This window comes from Pseudopipra pipra, chromosome 6 (assembly GCF_036250125.1).
Source record: "Pseudopipra pipra isolate bDixPip1 chromosome 6, bDixPip1.hap1, whole genome shotgun sequence".
Taxonomy (NCBI): domain Eukaryota; kingdom Metazoa; phylum Chordata; class Aves; order Passeriformes; family Pipridae; genus Pseudopipra; species Pseudopipra pipra.
Window position 1 is genome coordinate 26,360,830 of NC_087554.1, and position 15,997 is coordinate 26,376,826.

General features: G+C 46.4%; 1 protein-coding gene across 2 annotated transcripts; it reads left to right on the forward strand.

Annotated features, from left to right (window-relative positions):
- The first annotated feature begins 2,374 nt into the window (after positions 1-2,374).
- On the forward strand, positions 2,375-14,451 carry DLL4 (delta like canonical Notch ligand 4). Of its 2 annotated transcripts, XM_064658052.1 has the most exons (11): positions 2,378-3,421; positions 3,549-3,812; positions 4,229-4,286; positions 4,968-5,237; positions 5,937-5,997; positions 6,106-6,236; positions 7,661-7,830; positions 8,929-9,148; positions 9,598-10,306; positions 11,042-11,150; positions 12,599-14,451. In XM_064658052.1, the coding sequence occupies exons 1-11, from the start codon at positions 3,368-3,370 to the stop codon at positions 12,602-12,604; spliced, it is 2,052 nt and encodes a 683-aa protein (XP_064514122.1). In that variant the 5' UTR covers positions 2,378-3,367; the 3' UTR covers positions 12,605-14,451. The 2 variants fall into 2 exon arrangements, with proteins under 2 accessions (XP_064514121.1, XP_064514122.1); XM_064658051.1 differs by lacking the exon at positions 12,599-14,451 and having other exon boundaries at positions 2,375-3,421; positions 11,042-12,580.
- Positions 14,452-15,997: the final 1,546 nt, after the last annotated feature.

A 15,997-nucleotide genomic window follows, 5' to 3' on the forward strand; every position in this document is an offset into this window, starting at 1 on the left:
ACTGCGGGCACCCCGCTGCCGCCCCTTGGAAAAGCCGGGGACTCTGCGGGCTTTCCCCCCCGTCCCGGGGACCAGCGCCCCTCAACTGAGCCGAGGATCTTGGACAAGGTGGATGCGCTGTGCCTCTCCAAGAAACCAGGATGGTGTGTTGGGCACAGGAAAGAGTTTGCAAGACTTGCACTTCTAATCTGCTCTCGGCCGACTTTCAGGCTCACCTGTTTGATACTATTAATGCAACTTTTTTTTTTTTCTGAACTCCCTGTGCGTGTGTGTCAACATGCAGCAGGTGGTTTATTATATTCCCCGGTTATTATTTTATTATTTTATTATGGACTCTTTTTATAGCTGCAATCAAAATAATGGTCTGGACTATCGAGGAGGATTTTATGTCTGTTTTGCCCCACTCTCTCGAGCTTCTGAAAATATTTGTTTTGCGGGACGACAGCACGTGGGGAGCTGGAGCAACTTCTGCTCCTGCCGGCAACAAGCAAAGCTGGTGCAAAGCTTGACTCGAAAAACAGTGGCCATCCAAAGGCAGCTGAACGGGCTGGGGAGTGCTTGGGGGGCTTACACGCCTCTTGTCAGGTTTGGGGGAAGGCAGAGGTGAGAGCTCTTCTCCAGCTGCCAAGGTGCACACCGCCAGGATGGCAGAGAGGTTTGGCGGAGCTGTGAAAAGCAGAGATCAGCTTGTCTTGCTTTAACCTACATTAGCTCCGGGTCCATATGGTAGATGCTGCCTGTGGATCCTCAGCACCAAAGCAAGGCCCTATTCTTGCACGCCGCCCTGCTTGTGCCAGATGGTGCCTGGACCAAGTGGCCATGCGTGGGGTGGCTCTGGTTAGCCTAATAAACGTCCAATACAAGTCAAAAATCAAAACACACACATACTAACATCTGCTAGAGCCTGCAGTACCCAGCTAGCCTTTCAATACTGAATTAAAGAGCCCCACAGCCCTTCTGTTCCCCTAGGTTAGACACTCATTACCATTTATCAAGCACTGATGTTATCTGGCCTCTCATTTTATTTAGTACCGAAGCTATTAGCATCAGATTTGATTTTGACAGTTGACGCTGCTGCTGGTAAAGCCGGGATCTGGCCGGGTGGATCGCTGCAAAATTCCGAGTTCATCAGCGGCGACACATTCCTCCTTCCCACTTGTTTACGAGGCAGAGACAAAAGAGATCTTCGCCTGTGCCTCTGCCTTGCGGTTTATCTTCACCACGGACACGGCTCCCGTCCGCACAAACACGTATCCGAGGCGACAGCCCAGCTACTCCGGACGGAGCCAAACCCATGGTGCCCGGCCCCGAGTGCAGCCTCTCGACATTGCCAGAGTTTGTGCTCCCCCGGCTCCGGCTTTTACAGGCGCAGTGGGGACCGGGAGAAGTTTTAATCCCCTTTTGGAGGCGACCCCTATTCCTAGCCTGGTCTCCTCCCCAAACCAGTCCACGGCGGCGGTGCCCGTGGCTTTCCCCCGCAGAAAGCTTGGCTATTTTCCACGAAGCCGTGTCGTGCCCTCCTGGTGATACCCCGGGCGTTTGGGCCCTAACCACATCCTGGGACGAAGCAGGTTTCCAGAGAGAGCGGCGGCTTTATTAAACGCACGAGGGAGCAGGACGGCCTAGGAAGTTTGACTGGGGTGTGCTCTCCCCGTGATACCTCGCCTCCAAACGAGCCAGATCCCCGGCTTTCCTAATCCCCCCCAAAACAGCTCAAAGTGGGGAGGTAACGCCGCGAGAACAGACCCTTTGGGAGAGCAGAGGGGCGGAAGGGGAGCGGCAGCGCGCTACGCCCCGCGTTGCTCCCCAGGTGACCCACGCCGCGGAGACCCGCAGCCTGGCGCGCCGGGCGCTGGCAGAAAGGTGGCAAGACCTCATTACCATACAGCTGAGGGTTTATCTCTCCCTCCCCCCTCCGGCCTCCCATCCATTTAACAAGCTGAAATAAAAAGCCACATGAAAGGCCTTCTCTGTGCTTGGCTTTAATGAGGGACACGCGACCCAACAATAAGCGCACGCTGCAATCAGGCCAAGGGCTTTATGGCACACGCCAGACCGCAACCCGGCCGCGGCCAGGCGGCCAGACACGGCCCGCGGCCCCGCTCCCGCTCCCGCCCCGCTTGCCTGCAGGCGCCCGAGTCTACCCCTTGCCCATGTTTTTGGGAGCCAGGGCAGCCCCGGGAAAACTCAGCTCGGTCCCTGCTGTCAACCCCGGCCACCTCGCTGGAGCGCTCGTTCGCCACCGATTTCGGAAGGGCGACCGAGCGCCTGCCGATCCCCGCCGTGCCCGCCTCCCTGCCGTCACTCGTCCCGCTCGCCCCCTTCCTCGGTAGGCTCCGTTATCCGGTGTCAGGAATGAGGCCGGGCCGGCCTGCGGCACGGGCGCCCTCGGAGCCGGGAGCTGCGCCCCGGGGGCGGCGGCGAGGCCGTGCCGGTGCCCGCCTGCCTGGCAAGCACCGTTTTACTTTTGCTTTCTGGCCGGGGCCAGCCCTCGGCGGGCAGGGCAGCTCCTGCCTGCCGGCCCGGCCGCGGCTGCAGGCAGCCGCGCCGCCCCGTCCCGCCGCCCCGAGGAACGGCCGGGGGAGGGGGACACGCGTGGAGATGGGGGCAACAAACAAACTAACTAACTAACTAACAAGCGTGGTTTTAAAACATTTCATTCTCTATTGTTCGGCCGCCGTAGAGAGCTGCCCTGTGGAGAGGCGTCTGATTTTCGAGGGAACTCTTTCTCCCAGTGTGAGCGCCGTAAATATCTCAACAGATGCTCGGCTTGTTCGTAATCAGCTCGGCTCCTCGGCGGGCAGCGCGGCAGCGGCGGCGGCGGCGGCGGCGGCAGCAGCAGGGTATTAATTCGGGATATGAGGGCTCTCCGCAACATTTGGTTCTTTTTTCCAGAAGGGAAAGATGGAAAAGGGGAGGGATCGCCCGTGAGTCTGACTGACAGTTTACATAATGAGCTTGTGAGGATGCGAGGCAACTATATAAACAGCTCGAAGCCAAGCAAGTTTTCCATTTACTGAGCGCTGTTAGCACCGGTTAAAGGAGGAGCGGTTCCACACTAAGCACTCCCCTCCGCGTCTCTCACCAAACCCACCCGACTCTGGAGTTTATAAAGGCGACGACAGCGATCAGAGGTCGGCGGCTGGCTGCAGGATTAATTCCCAGAAGGGAACGGATCGACACCTGGATTTTATCTTCCGATTTCTGCTCGCGCTCGGGGAATATTTTGAAAAGCAGGTTGCTCCAGGAGAATCGGCGTGACGCCTCTCTTTTCTCCCTCGACCGAGAAAGCACTTGCTTGGACCATTTGAGGAATACAGAAGGAAAACTAAACCCACTAAGAACTGAAACCTCGAATAACACAAGGATGACAGCCTTGCGCATCTTTGGCTTGACGTTTCTGTTAACGATTTTGCAGCAGGTAATCGCACATCGAAAAAAAAAAAAAAAGGGTTCGCGAAATGTAAAGTGGGTGATGAGAGCAAGTTTGCATGGCAAAGCCGGGTAAGGTCTGATTTGGCTGTTTTGTGTGTCTCCCCTTTGTGCAGAGGGTGTCCGGCTCTGGCGTCTTCCAGCTGGAGCTGCACGAATTCGTGAATAGCCACGGGTCTCTGGCCAGCGGGAAGCCCTGCTCCCCCCACTGCAGGACCTTCTTTCGCGTTTGTTTGAAGCATTTTCAGGCAGTGGTCTCCCCGGGTTCCTGCACTTTCGGCAGCATCATCACCCCGGTTCTGGGAATAAACTCCTTCAGCATCAAGGATACAGAGAGATTTGACAGCCCCATTAAGCTGCCCTTTAACTTCACGTGGCCGGTGAGATTCTGCTTTAAACCCGATTGCGATGGTGGGGCAGGAGGGTGGCAAGAGCAGGCTAACCGCGGCGCGCTTATAACCTGTAATGTAAACAAACTACTTTCGCCTTTAGACTTACTTCCAGAACTTCCTTTAAAAAAAAAAAAAAAAAAAAAAGAGGGGAAAAAATGAGCGATGAAAAAACTCATCCAGACCAGAAGCACTTGGGATAATCAATGTTATTAAGTGAAATAAGTCAAGGGGCTGGGGGGGGGGGGCGGTTGAAGGTGGGGATGTGTATCCGTGGTCTAAAGGAGGGAAGCGTGTAGTCGTGGGGAGAGAGCACAAATGCGGGACCCCACAAATGCGGGGCAGGGCAGGGGCAGGGTGCGGGGGTGCGGTGAGGTGCGGGGCTGACGCTGGTTTCTTTCCCGCAGGGAACCTTCTCCCTGATCATCCAGGCCTGGCACGCGCCTGCCAACTACCTGCCGGAAGGTGAATATTGCCGCGCGCCGCCGGCAGGGGGAGCTCGCGCGGCGGGAGCGCCGCTGGGCCCCGTCCCGAGTGCCCGTCCCCCCCCCCCCATCCCGAAACGCCCCCCCCGGCTCAGCTGTTTATACTATAACTCCACGGCTGGCTTTATCCCACCATCAGGAGCCGGTCCCCCAACGATATCCATCAGGGGCCGCTTTGATTCTGCCCCAGCCTAATCTCCAACACAATTGCGTTTCCTCCGGTTTATTTTTGGCGTGGGAAAGCGAGGCGGGCTGCGGTGAGAAAGCCGGGAGCTTGCCAGCGAGCCCCGGCCGCCTTTTCCTGTATTTTACACCTTGCTCGAATTCCGCCCTTTGGAAAGGAATAATGGCTTTGGGATGTTTTTCTGAGCGGAGAGGAAAAGGATATTCCACAGCAGCCCTCGCTTTCACAGGCCCCTCGGCTGAGCCCCCTCGGCTGGGATTTGCACACCCCGGTGCCCACCTTTTCGTACCCTTCCATGCATTCATAGCCACACGCGTGCCTTTGTATATGTATGTATGAATATATATATATATATATATATATATATACACGTGCTAGCGGAGTACCCCGGGAGCGGCGGGGTGGTTCGGGGCGGTCTCCGCGGCGCGGGGCGCTGCAGGCGGCCGCAGTCACTGACCCGCACCCGCTCTCCCGCAGGCTCCCTGCCGCCCCCGGAGGAGTGGCTCATCAGCCAGGTGTCGATCCAGCGGTCGCTGTCGGTGGGCGAGGACTGGTCGCAGGACGTGCACCAGGGCCCACTGACCCAGCTGCGCTACTCCTACCGCGTGGTCTGCAGCGAGAACTACTACGGCGAGAGCTGCTCCCGCCTCTGCAAGCGCCGCGACGACCGGTTCGGGCACTACGTGTGCGCGGCGGACGGCAGCCTGGCCTGCCTGCCCGGCTGGGCCGGCGAGTACTGCGCCGACCGTGAGTACCCACCGCGGGGAGCGGGGCGGGACGGGCAGCACCGCGGGCGTCCGGCGGGGCTGGAAGGCTCACAGAGGCCTCCCACCTCCCGGGACATGTTTTCACGCCGACCTCTCCACTCCCTGCCTGGAGAGACAAAGTTGTGCCCTGAGGACTTTGCCCTCTTTGGCTGCAACCACAAAGTCTGTGCTGCACCTCTGCGAGCCTTAACAGCAAAGAGCGAGCTAGCAGGGAAGGCAATCTTGGCTGATAGCCCTAAATAGCAGTATTCCAAGGTAAAAGGCTAGCAGCTTGCTCACACACATACTTCCACCATTCCTGCTGCCAGAGTATATGAGGCAGGTGTTGTGGTGTCATAGCAGGAATCTTTACTCTGAGCTCAGGATCCCGTTGGGTTTACTCAGTCTTTCACTAGCACTAGCCAAAGCCGCCTTCTCTTGCTCCTTTTCTTGCAAGAGTTCATGTTTGTTGCATAAACAGAAAAACTACAGGACAATTTGTCAAGTGTTGGCTCTCCTCGTTCACTTCCTCCTGCTCCAGAACTCCCCGTACCAAGAAGTTTTGAAACAAAGCTTTGAAAGTGCAGAACTGTTTTTTCAAAATGTTTCTTTAAAGCTGGCATTTATCCTTTAGAAGTGTGTTCTGCAGTGCCATGTGTATTTACCTAAACATTTATGCTTTTTTATGTTCTCTTTCCAGCCATCTGTCTGGCCGGATGTACTGAACAGAATGGATATTGCAACAAGCCTGGAGAGTGCATGTGAGTAGATGGCAATTGCAATGTGAACATCAGTTAAAATGTGTCCTTGCAATAGAAACTTAAACTCTTCTCCATGTCATTAATGTTTTAATTTGACTTTTCTTCTAGCTGCCGTCCTGGTTGGCAAGGCCGCTACTGTGATGAATGCATACCCCATATAGGCTGCCGTCACGGGACTTGTAAAACACAGTGGCAGTGCATATGTGATGAAGGATGGGGTGGCCTCTTCTGTGATCAAGGTTAGTTCTGAAGGTTGCACTTACATATCTGGACTGGGTACTCGTCAGTACGGACCCATTGGATCTAGAATTAAATTTCCACAAGGTACATGTTCATGGGCATCATTTTGTGCCACTGCTGCCTCAGATACAATTCTTGTAGTTGTAGTAATTTTGTTAGAAAACAAGGAAACCTTTTTGGTAGGTGCAGTTTTTCTCTTGCAAAAGAAGTCTTTGTCTTGGAAAAATACCTAACAATCTGGATGAGTGTTGAACAGGCGAGTTTTCTGCCTGCTCAAGCTAAGTTTAACTTATTCCCTGTACAACTGTAAAAATTTACTAAACAGTTTCTAGCAGCAGTAAACACCATCATTTGGGCCTTCCTTATTTTGCATACAAGGAAGTTAACTCATGTGATAAGTCTGGAGCATGAGAGAAAAATCATATAAGCAAGAATGAAAAGTACAGGTTCCATTTTAAGGTACACCAGACCACTTCCACCTATTCAACTCACTGAATCACTGAACCATAGCCAGCTGAGCAGTCATGTCCTCAAGGCCGTATATGCACTGCTGGCACTGAGATCATTAAGTGCTCAAAGCAGGCTAAGTGTTTTCAGGACAGTTATAGGATTAAGATGGCAAAGTCTGAATTAAGCAGGAAAAGTAAAGTTGCAGATTTTTTTTCTGCTTGTAGTTATTTATTAACCAGTTGTCTTCCAATTACTCTATGGTATTTATAGAGATAATAAAGTTTTTCTACTTATGTCCTATGAACTTTTGTGCTTAACCTCTGTCTCAAATTTAAAGGAGGAAAAAAAAAAGAAAACTGTCGAGCTTGGCAGGGCATTTGACAGTTTAATGTACTAACATCCATAAAAGGAAAATATGATAAATAAACAATAAAAGTTTTCTAGTGTTTGTTTAAATCTCTAAGCCAAAACATCTTTTTTTTTCCCTCTGTGCCTCTCCAGAATGTGCATCAGCGCACACACCTTTTAAAGGTGGGGCTCACTGTTTTAGTATGCGACATGTTATACACAAATTATCTATAGTGCTGTGGCATATCTTCCAGAGAACACACACTTATGAAGTAACTTTTCCAATTTGGCCCCTAAATCCCATTGCAGCTAATGGTTTTAAGTCCACAAAAGAGAGAGGGTATAGCAAAGCACTAGGAAAGTTAAATTTTTGCCAGCTCTCTCAAAATTCAGAGCTCACGTATTACAGTGATGGATATGGAGAAATATCTAAAATCACTGATAATCTGAGACATCTGATTATTACTGATAATAACCTGGATAATAATCTCCAGTATTCCTGTTGATAGCAAAATGATATGCTTTATTGGAAATTGTGTCTTTTTTGTTGACTACGGTGCAGGTTTTTTGTGTATCTTTTCTCAGCTGTCAAAGCTGTGTTCTCTAACTCCTGGTATCTTTGCAGATCTGAACTACTGCACTCACCACAGACCATGCAAAAACGGAGCAACTTGCATGAACACTGGCCAGGGCAGCTACACCTGTGCATGCAAGCCCGGCTTCACTGGTGTTGACTGTGAACATGAGATCAGCGAGTGTGACAGCAATCCCTGTAGGAATGGCGGTAGTTGCACGGTAGGGGCATTTTAAATGTAAAGTCTTTATGTGAAGCAAACCCCAGTATACCTTTTCAGAAATGGTTCTGTAACAACATAATGGGAATTTGATAGGACACAGGTTCATTACTGACGCTCACAACTATCATACTGAACCCTTTCCGAGAGGTGTCACGGGAGGAAGTCTGTTACAGGAGGAGATGTATCATCTAGATTAGAACTAGTCAACTGATCCTTAGGTTTCTGTGGCAGCCATTATGAGAACTTGGCAAGATCCAAGGTTGGTGAGAGAGCAGATCTGTTAAAAATAAGCTTCTCAAACCACAGTTCATAGAGAAATGCACTAACTCTGTATGTTAGTAGCAAATAAAAGAAAACTGCTTTTTGCTATGGGAGGGTAGTGTCAGACAATATGGGGGCAAGCACCTGAAACTTTCTGTGAAATAGGATCCCGCTCTTTTAGATTCCTGCGGCTTAGTATTTCAGCATGTTTTCGGACCCAGTCAATGATAGATTCTTTACCAATGATGGAATGGTAAAGACTGATTGATTATAGATATCAAATGTAATCTGTTGCATGTTTAGATTAAAGCTAATGGCACAAGACCCCACCTCCCTTCTCCCAAGGCCTTGGACATACAGTACTTGAATGAAGAAACAGTTTAGTTATGATCTAAGTGGTGGGACTTACCCAAGCCAAAGCAACTTAAACCTCTGTAAAATAAAAAAAGGGCTCTCAGGCTGAGGATAAATGGCCTGATGACAGCTGTGTATGTCAACAACACATACCATTCTGCTCTAGGAGGACCTCAGGGATCCCATTAGACAGTAGTGGTGTTAGCAGTGTTTTTGTCTAGCTGCCTGTAGGCTCCCTACAACTACATCTGCTCTGTGTGTGTAGCTGCATGATTACTCCTGTACGCTGAGTACAGATGATTCACAGCTCCAACCCTCACAGTCCAGCCTGCAGTTGTTTACTTTCCAAATGTCACTTTTGCCACATCAGGCTGTGCATGAGAAGGGACTGAACAGCACTTGCTGCCAACCAAAAATGAGCATGCAAGCAGCTGTCATTTGGTGTCATTAAATAACAGTGGTGTAACGTTGTGTTTTACAGGATATGGAGAATGGTTATCGCTGCCTGTGTCCCCCTGGCTACTATGGCACCCACTGTGAGCACAGCGCTTTGACATGTATAGATTCTCCGTGCTTTAATGGTGGCACATGCTTGGAAAAAGAACAAGGGGCCAGCTACAGTTGCGTTTGCCCTTTCGGCTTCACAGGGTCAAATTGTGAAAAAAAAGTGGACAGGTGCACAAGCAACCCCTGTGCAAATGGTGAGTCTTTTTATCAAAAAATCTTACGTCCTTGACTCATTTGTGCTTTTCAGTGCAGAAGTGATAGAAATCCAATCTGACCTCTACTCTTCCTCTAGTACATTAGTCCCTCTCCCCCTCTGTATTCCACATTTACCCTAATTTTAGTCTCTTGCTGGTTGGGGGGGTGGAGGCTTTCACTGGCATTTTCTATGTAACAAAACAATGCACAAGGTTTATCATGTGATAGGGAAGAGGGCAGAACTAAATTATTACATATTTAGAAGGGGCATAATTTTAAGATATCATGATACAATTAGAGAAAATAGAATGGACTTTTAGATGTGCAGTTGTTTTATAAAATAACTTCCCTCTTCTTGAGGTAGTATAAAATGCTGATCAAGAAGAGGTTTAGATTTCCAAATGAAGTCCATTGCAGACTAATTTTTATTTTCTGTTTTTTTCCTCAGATGGTAGTTGCTTTTACCTTGGGCAGATTCGTGTGTGTCGTTGTCGGGCTGGTTTCTCTGGTCAGAAATGTGAGATAAACATCAATGATTGTGCCAGAAACCCATGTTCCAATGGGGGAACTTGTCATGACCTGATCAACGATTACACCTGCACATGTTTGCCAGGCTACAGTGGCAGGAACTGTGACATCAAAACCAGAGATGAATGTGCTTCTGGGCCGTGTGAGAATGGAGGCACATGCTACAGTGGACTTTATAGTGCCAACTTTGTCTGCTACTGTCCTTCTGGCTTCATGGGCAACCGCTGCGAATTGCCAGTTTATTCAGTGCCCGTTACACTTCCTCCTAAACCAGTCCCCTGGATTGCTATATCTATGGGGGTGGGTCTGGTGGCTTTGCTCATACTGTTCTGCATGATAGCAATGGTCATCAGGCAGATGAGGATGCACCCAGAGCAGGAGTTGGAGACAATGAACAACCTTTCTGACTTCCAGAAGGACAATCTCATTCCAGCTTCCCAGCTCAAAAACACCAATAAAAATAAAGACCTTGAAGTGGACTGTGGGCTGGAGAAATCAAACTACAAACCCAAGAATCATAAACTGGACTACAACCTGGTAAAAGACCTGACGAGTAGAGGGACACCAGAAGATAAATATTACAAAAGTGAAAAGTGTTTAGGAGAGAAGTCTCCTCTCCGACTACACAGGTGAGAATACAGTCTTTCTTCTACTCTTTCTTAAAGCCGCTCCTCTTCATACCAGTGTAGGAGCAAATGAGAATAGGGGGAAAGAGAAACCCCAAGCAGATGATACACAAAACAAAACAGAGTAAAACCAGGAATCTTCATGCTGGATCATGTGTGTCACAGCCAAGGGATATCCTTAGCTATCAATTAAATGGAGTGTTTGTGCAAGGTGCTGCTAGTATGGGTACTGTAAATGGACCGGGAGCGGCTAGGTCAGTGGTGAAATTAAGAAGTGTCTTTCCTTCCTCAATAGATCTTGGAAGAAGAACGGTTAAGGCATATAGTGATTAAAAATAAGAAGGCAAGATGATCTGCTTACCAAGAAGAATGATAGAGTTAAAATAATAACTCCTTTTCAAAAGGAGAAAAGGGCTAGTATTCACTGGCTTATCAGTCTTCTGATTCATGTACTGAAGTTCTTATCTAGGATCTGCATGTGGCTGTTACCCTGAGGGCTCTGAGGAACTCTGTTAGGTTGGACATGGCAGAAGCATAGGAAGACAGTAACTGTTCCTTACTTCCATGTCTCTAGTATAATGTCCTGACAGCATACAGAAAGTGTGAAATTTGATCCTCTGCACTTCCCTCCCACACCTTCATGGCTATCTCATTCCACCACTCCATATTCATGGTAGATTTTGAGAGTCAGGCTTGTTACTAGTCAGCTAACATTGTTTTCTCTCTGCCCTGCCTTAGTGAAAAACCAGAATGCAGGATATCGGCGATATGCTCTCCAAGGGATTCAATGTACCAGTCTGTCTTTGTGATAACAGAAGAAAGGAATGAGTGCATCATAGCCACAGAGGTAAGTAAGTACAGAGGTGGACAGGCATAAATTTACAAAGTAAAGGGGTAAATTATTCTCTAGTATTGTATCTGAGAAAGTTACTCTATTTCCAGGGATCATGATGTTCCCAACATTCACATCTCATCTTCTGTGGCCCACACAGAGCATACATAAGGGAAAATAAAGAAATTAGCATCTCTGATTTTACTGAACCAGAGATTCTGAGCTTAGATAAGTCAGTGGTAGATGAAAACACAGAACATCAGCCCATAAAAATTCAGCACATTGTACAATTGGTTCTTCTTAAGTAGGTGGTCAGAAAAAATGAAAATAATAATCATTCTTAGGCCCACTGATGTAAAGCCATGCTTTTTCTTGTAACTACAATGGAAAATCTGTGGTCTGTGGAAACAGGCAAAGATATAGATTTCCAGCAGAAGATGGAAGGTAGCTGAATGTATTAGTGGATAGGCATAACAGCCATTTAGGAAGTCTGTAATGAGGTAATTTCAATCTCTCAGTATTTAAGCTCCAGCTAAATATTCTCTAACAGAAGTTAATGCTGTTATTGATAAACACATCTAGATCTTTATGTTATATTAAAACGTTGGATGCACAAAAAGAAGTAAGGGCTAACACTGAACTTTCAAGACTTTAAGAAGCTAGTAAGGAACCAACTAGTTCCTGAAGAATTAAAGACCCTTTGGAAAAAGTCTCAGTGGAAGTTAATGACGATTTGGCGTTTACCAATACCTGCTTTCTTCAGTGTAGCCTTCTTTGGAACTAGTTTCAGACCGTAGGAAAGAGAAGCTTGCTGTGCCATACAGCAGTGATCTGTGAAGTCAGATCTGCAGGATTCTGTCTCCCTTTCCAGTGTGGATATCAGATTTCCCCTTGAAAGGAAGCTGGAACACAAGTCAACCGACAATATTAAAAGTTTAAGACTAAGTGAAAGTATTTTCAAAGATACAAATGACAGCTAGATGCTTCATTCCCGTTAATTGACCTAAATACTATATCTTCCTTTAAAGATCTTTCTGACTGAAGCCAGGCTCCTAAATTTACGTCAGGCATCTCCAGAAAGTGTTTTTATTTTCAGAGTGACAGCCTCTGAAACTTCTCTCCACGTCTTTCAGGCTTAACGCTTCTAAACACAAGCTATTTAACTATACCATGTACTTTTTACAGAGCCCTAATATCAAGCACCCATATATGTAAGCATTTTTCCCCTCGGTCCAGGTAGAGAGGTCACTCATCAGACAGATGACTATTTTTTTTTTTGTGCTGGTGATTCTTTATCTCTGGACCCAGCTGAAAACATTGACCACTGAGAGTTAAACTTCAGTAATGTCTGATTTAAACTGCTTTGGTTTGACATACAAGAATTACAGTGTATTAGTTCTGTACTACTCTGTATGCTGTGATTCCTTCTCATTCATTCCTGGTGTTATTTTATATCCTGATAGGTATAAGACTGAAGATCGGTCCATTTGCACCTCAGATTTGGTAATGCCAGTAGATGGATGTTCCTGCTGCATTGTTTACAATTCAGAACTGGATTGGACTGTTTTTAATTACATGCAACTTGCTGCTCTCAGGCGGAGGATGGAACTGGGTGAACTGGACAGACTGTGAATTTCCTGAAAGATGCAATACACCTTTTTGTTCTTACTGCCCTTGTTTGAAATTTGATACCAGAAATCTCATTGGCTTTAGAAAAGGGGAGGCAGAGGGAAGAGAGAGGTTAAAAAAGTTGGTGTTTTAAAAGATGCTGAGGCCATTTCCTCATGGACAGACCCCTGGCTTTCCAGAACTCTGATTATGGGAGGTGCTGGTAGATGAGGAGGCACATAACAGTCACAGATGTTGCCATGGAAGGTGCGAAGCAAGACATATTGCTATGCAGATAATGGATACAATATAAACGAGGTCTCCATTTTTTTCTGGGTATAAAAGTGCCTAAAATGTGTCAAGAGAATCTAACAAACCCAAACAGACACTTGACTGCTCTTCCTGCAGTTACCTGAACAGTACTGGGCAGGAGTGGCTGATACTTTCTGCTACACTTCTATTTGCATCTCCTCTCTCCTGCTGCATGTACTGGAGACTTCGTAAGAAGCAAGAGGAGGAAGAAAAGAAGAATGCTGAATTTACATGTCATCTCATTTGGTGATGCTTTGGAGAACTGATTGACTCAAGCCACTCTGTGGGACATGCTTTTTGTGAAGTTGTGATAAGGAATGTGTACTGCCTCTTCCTCATTGATGAGGAGGAGACGTGATCCTAGCTCTATATAAAGCCTTACAAATGCGTTTAAAATCAATCAGCTCCTAGAACCTTTATGTGCTGAGCTGTCTCAGCTGTTTTCATGCCCTTTGCACTACCAGTGATTGTGAATAGACATTACTTCTCCTCTTTCCTCGTTCTCTCCCCCTCTGCCTTATTTTGACACGAATTTGGGGGTTTATGTTGTGTTTCTGAATTAGGTGCCACATTTTACTGCAAATAGTCTCAGAATCGCAGCTGTTACTTTCTGAAGAAGCAGCAGCAGTGTGACACAACCCCCCCCCCATTTCTCCATCTGGTTGCAAAACTCCAACTCCTGTCCTTTGTCCCAGTTCTAAATGCCCAGTAGCGAAGCACCCACTGAGATGCCCTCTGCCAAGACAGGTGGAGATTAGAGTCAGAAGGTTCTAGGCTCATCCTGTTTCTCTCATACCCACCCACTGCTACATGGAAAAGGGGAAGCCTGTCCCTGGAAACGAGAGGTGTGCAGAAGCTCTTTTTTTATATGCATATTTACCACAATACTACCGGACACTCCAGTGGAAAGTGCTGTGACACTAGTGAACGAGACCATGGCACGGGGCAGAATGAGGAGGGAGAAACACCATCTCTTCAAAGAAACCTGGACTGTGCTATCTCTCAGACAGTGATATTCCTGCCCTTGTGAAGCCTGTTGTTGGACTAGCCCATCTACTCCCTTGAACTGTGCAGACAAGACCCCTTCATATTGTCCACTACTGACCTTCTGCTCTGACCACGTAGGACCACTTTGAAGATGACCTTCAGAAATCAATAATATGGGTTTTAGTTTGTCTGTCTGTAGTTTATTTTGAAGACTAGTATTTCAGTAATTTAAAGAAAATCAGAAGCACTGAACTTTCTACGTTTTATAACATTATTTTGTATATAATGTATATTTATAATCAAAACAGAAGTGTAAATATGTTTATTACTTCTCATGTAATGTTTTTAATGTGATGACAAAGTTTGAATTTTATTTTTTTTTTCAAGCAATGAAAATACTTTCCTGCTACTACAAAGTTTATTGTGGTTTGTCCTTTTACACCTGTTATTCCGTGACAGCCAAAGTTAGTGAGGTCCCCCAGAAGTAAGCTCGCTTGCTTGCTCCCTGCACTCAGGCCTACATTTACATTTTGCACACCAGCTGATGTCAGCTGCTTTTTATAAAATGGTTATGCTGTTAACTAATGTCAGCAAAGTTGTTCATCGGAGTGGCATTCATCTGACATTTTGAAATGTTATACATATTTATATTGTGATAGATAACATTTAAATTACATATATACATATATATTCTTTTGCTATAGTGTGGGACTGAACTGTCAGGAAAGTTATTTTTATTAATGCTTCACTCTTCCTATCTCATGACAACTCATGGCATGGAAGATACAGATTTAATACCATTTTGAAGTGGCTTAATAAATGTGCTGGCTTGGGGTTCCCTTACAGAACAAAATACAGTCACTATCTTTTTTAATCTCTTTGCTTTAAATACTTTCAGTAAGATCCAAATCTTGTCCTCAGGTTACTCTACCACATCATCTACATCTACATTTGTAAGATTTTATTCTTGTTTGTTTGATTGCAAGGGGTAAGATTTGTCTTTCACTTGTGGGATTAGGGGGAATTTCAGGCTTTCTCCTCCTGAGTTCCCTGTGCTACACCAGCAGCTGTGTCCTCCCAGGGCATCACAAAGTCATTACCCTCCACCACCCTTTTGGAGGACATTTCCGCCAAAAAAAGTGTAAAAAGCACACTTGTATAAACACTCCTAGCAGGTTTAGTAGCCTTTGAAGCATACACATTTATAGACAATTAAATCTCTCACTAGATCAGCTAGGTGCAATACAGCCAACGTCTGAGTGCACAAAAGCAAATCTATAAGAACAGGAAACTACTGCTGCTCTATTTTAAAACGAGACTTTTTGTTGTTGTTGACAAAATGCCAAAAAAAGCATCTGAATATGGGATGCCTTTCCTATCTTTCCCCAGAATAAAATCTAACAAAATTTGCTAGGTTTTTTTTTTCAATACAAAATTAAAACCCCACTGGCATTAAAAAAGCACCATAACAAATTATTTTCACTTGTCATTAAAATATTGCAAACAATGATTCGTAAGGGTCCTTCTAATCATATTATTAAGGTTACTATTAAATACTATTTACTTTGGATGGTTTTGTTTCTCCCTCTTTAGTCCTTTTCACAACGAAATTAACTTGAATATCCCAGCCAATTTCCCCAGCTACCATAAAAAATAAATTTAACATGAAACTCAGAAATAAAATGCCACCTCCCCCTCCCCAAACATTCACCCTGTAGAGCAAATTATGAAAAACAAGCCATTGACAAAAAGCCGAGCAGATGCTCCCTGCTTGCAGTCCTTCCTCGGCAATGTGAAATAAACCCAACAGATGCCTCTCTTAATTGAGCACATGGATTACATACACACATGCACTCTGTCCTGCTTAAAACAAAACACACACAAAAATCAAACAGGAAAATAGACAGAGAACTCTTCCCAAAGCTTAGGCAAGCAGGAATGTTAAGATCAAAAAA

Coding starts and splice junctions, on each gene's coding strand:
- DLL4 (XM_064658051.1), top strand. CDS start 3,368: ATGACAGCCTTGCGCATCTTTGGCTTGACGTTTCTGTTAACGATTTTG. Junction 3,813..4,228: donor CCTTTAACTTCACGTGGCCG/GTGAGATTCTGC, acceptor TCTTTCCCGCAG/GGAACCTTCTCCCTGATCAT. Junction 10,307..11,041: donor TCTCCTCTCCGACTACACAG/GTGAGAATACAG, acceptor GCCCTGCCTTAG/TGAAAAACCAGAATGCAGGA.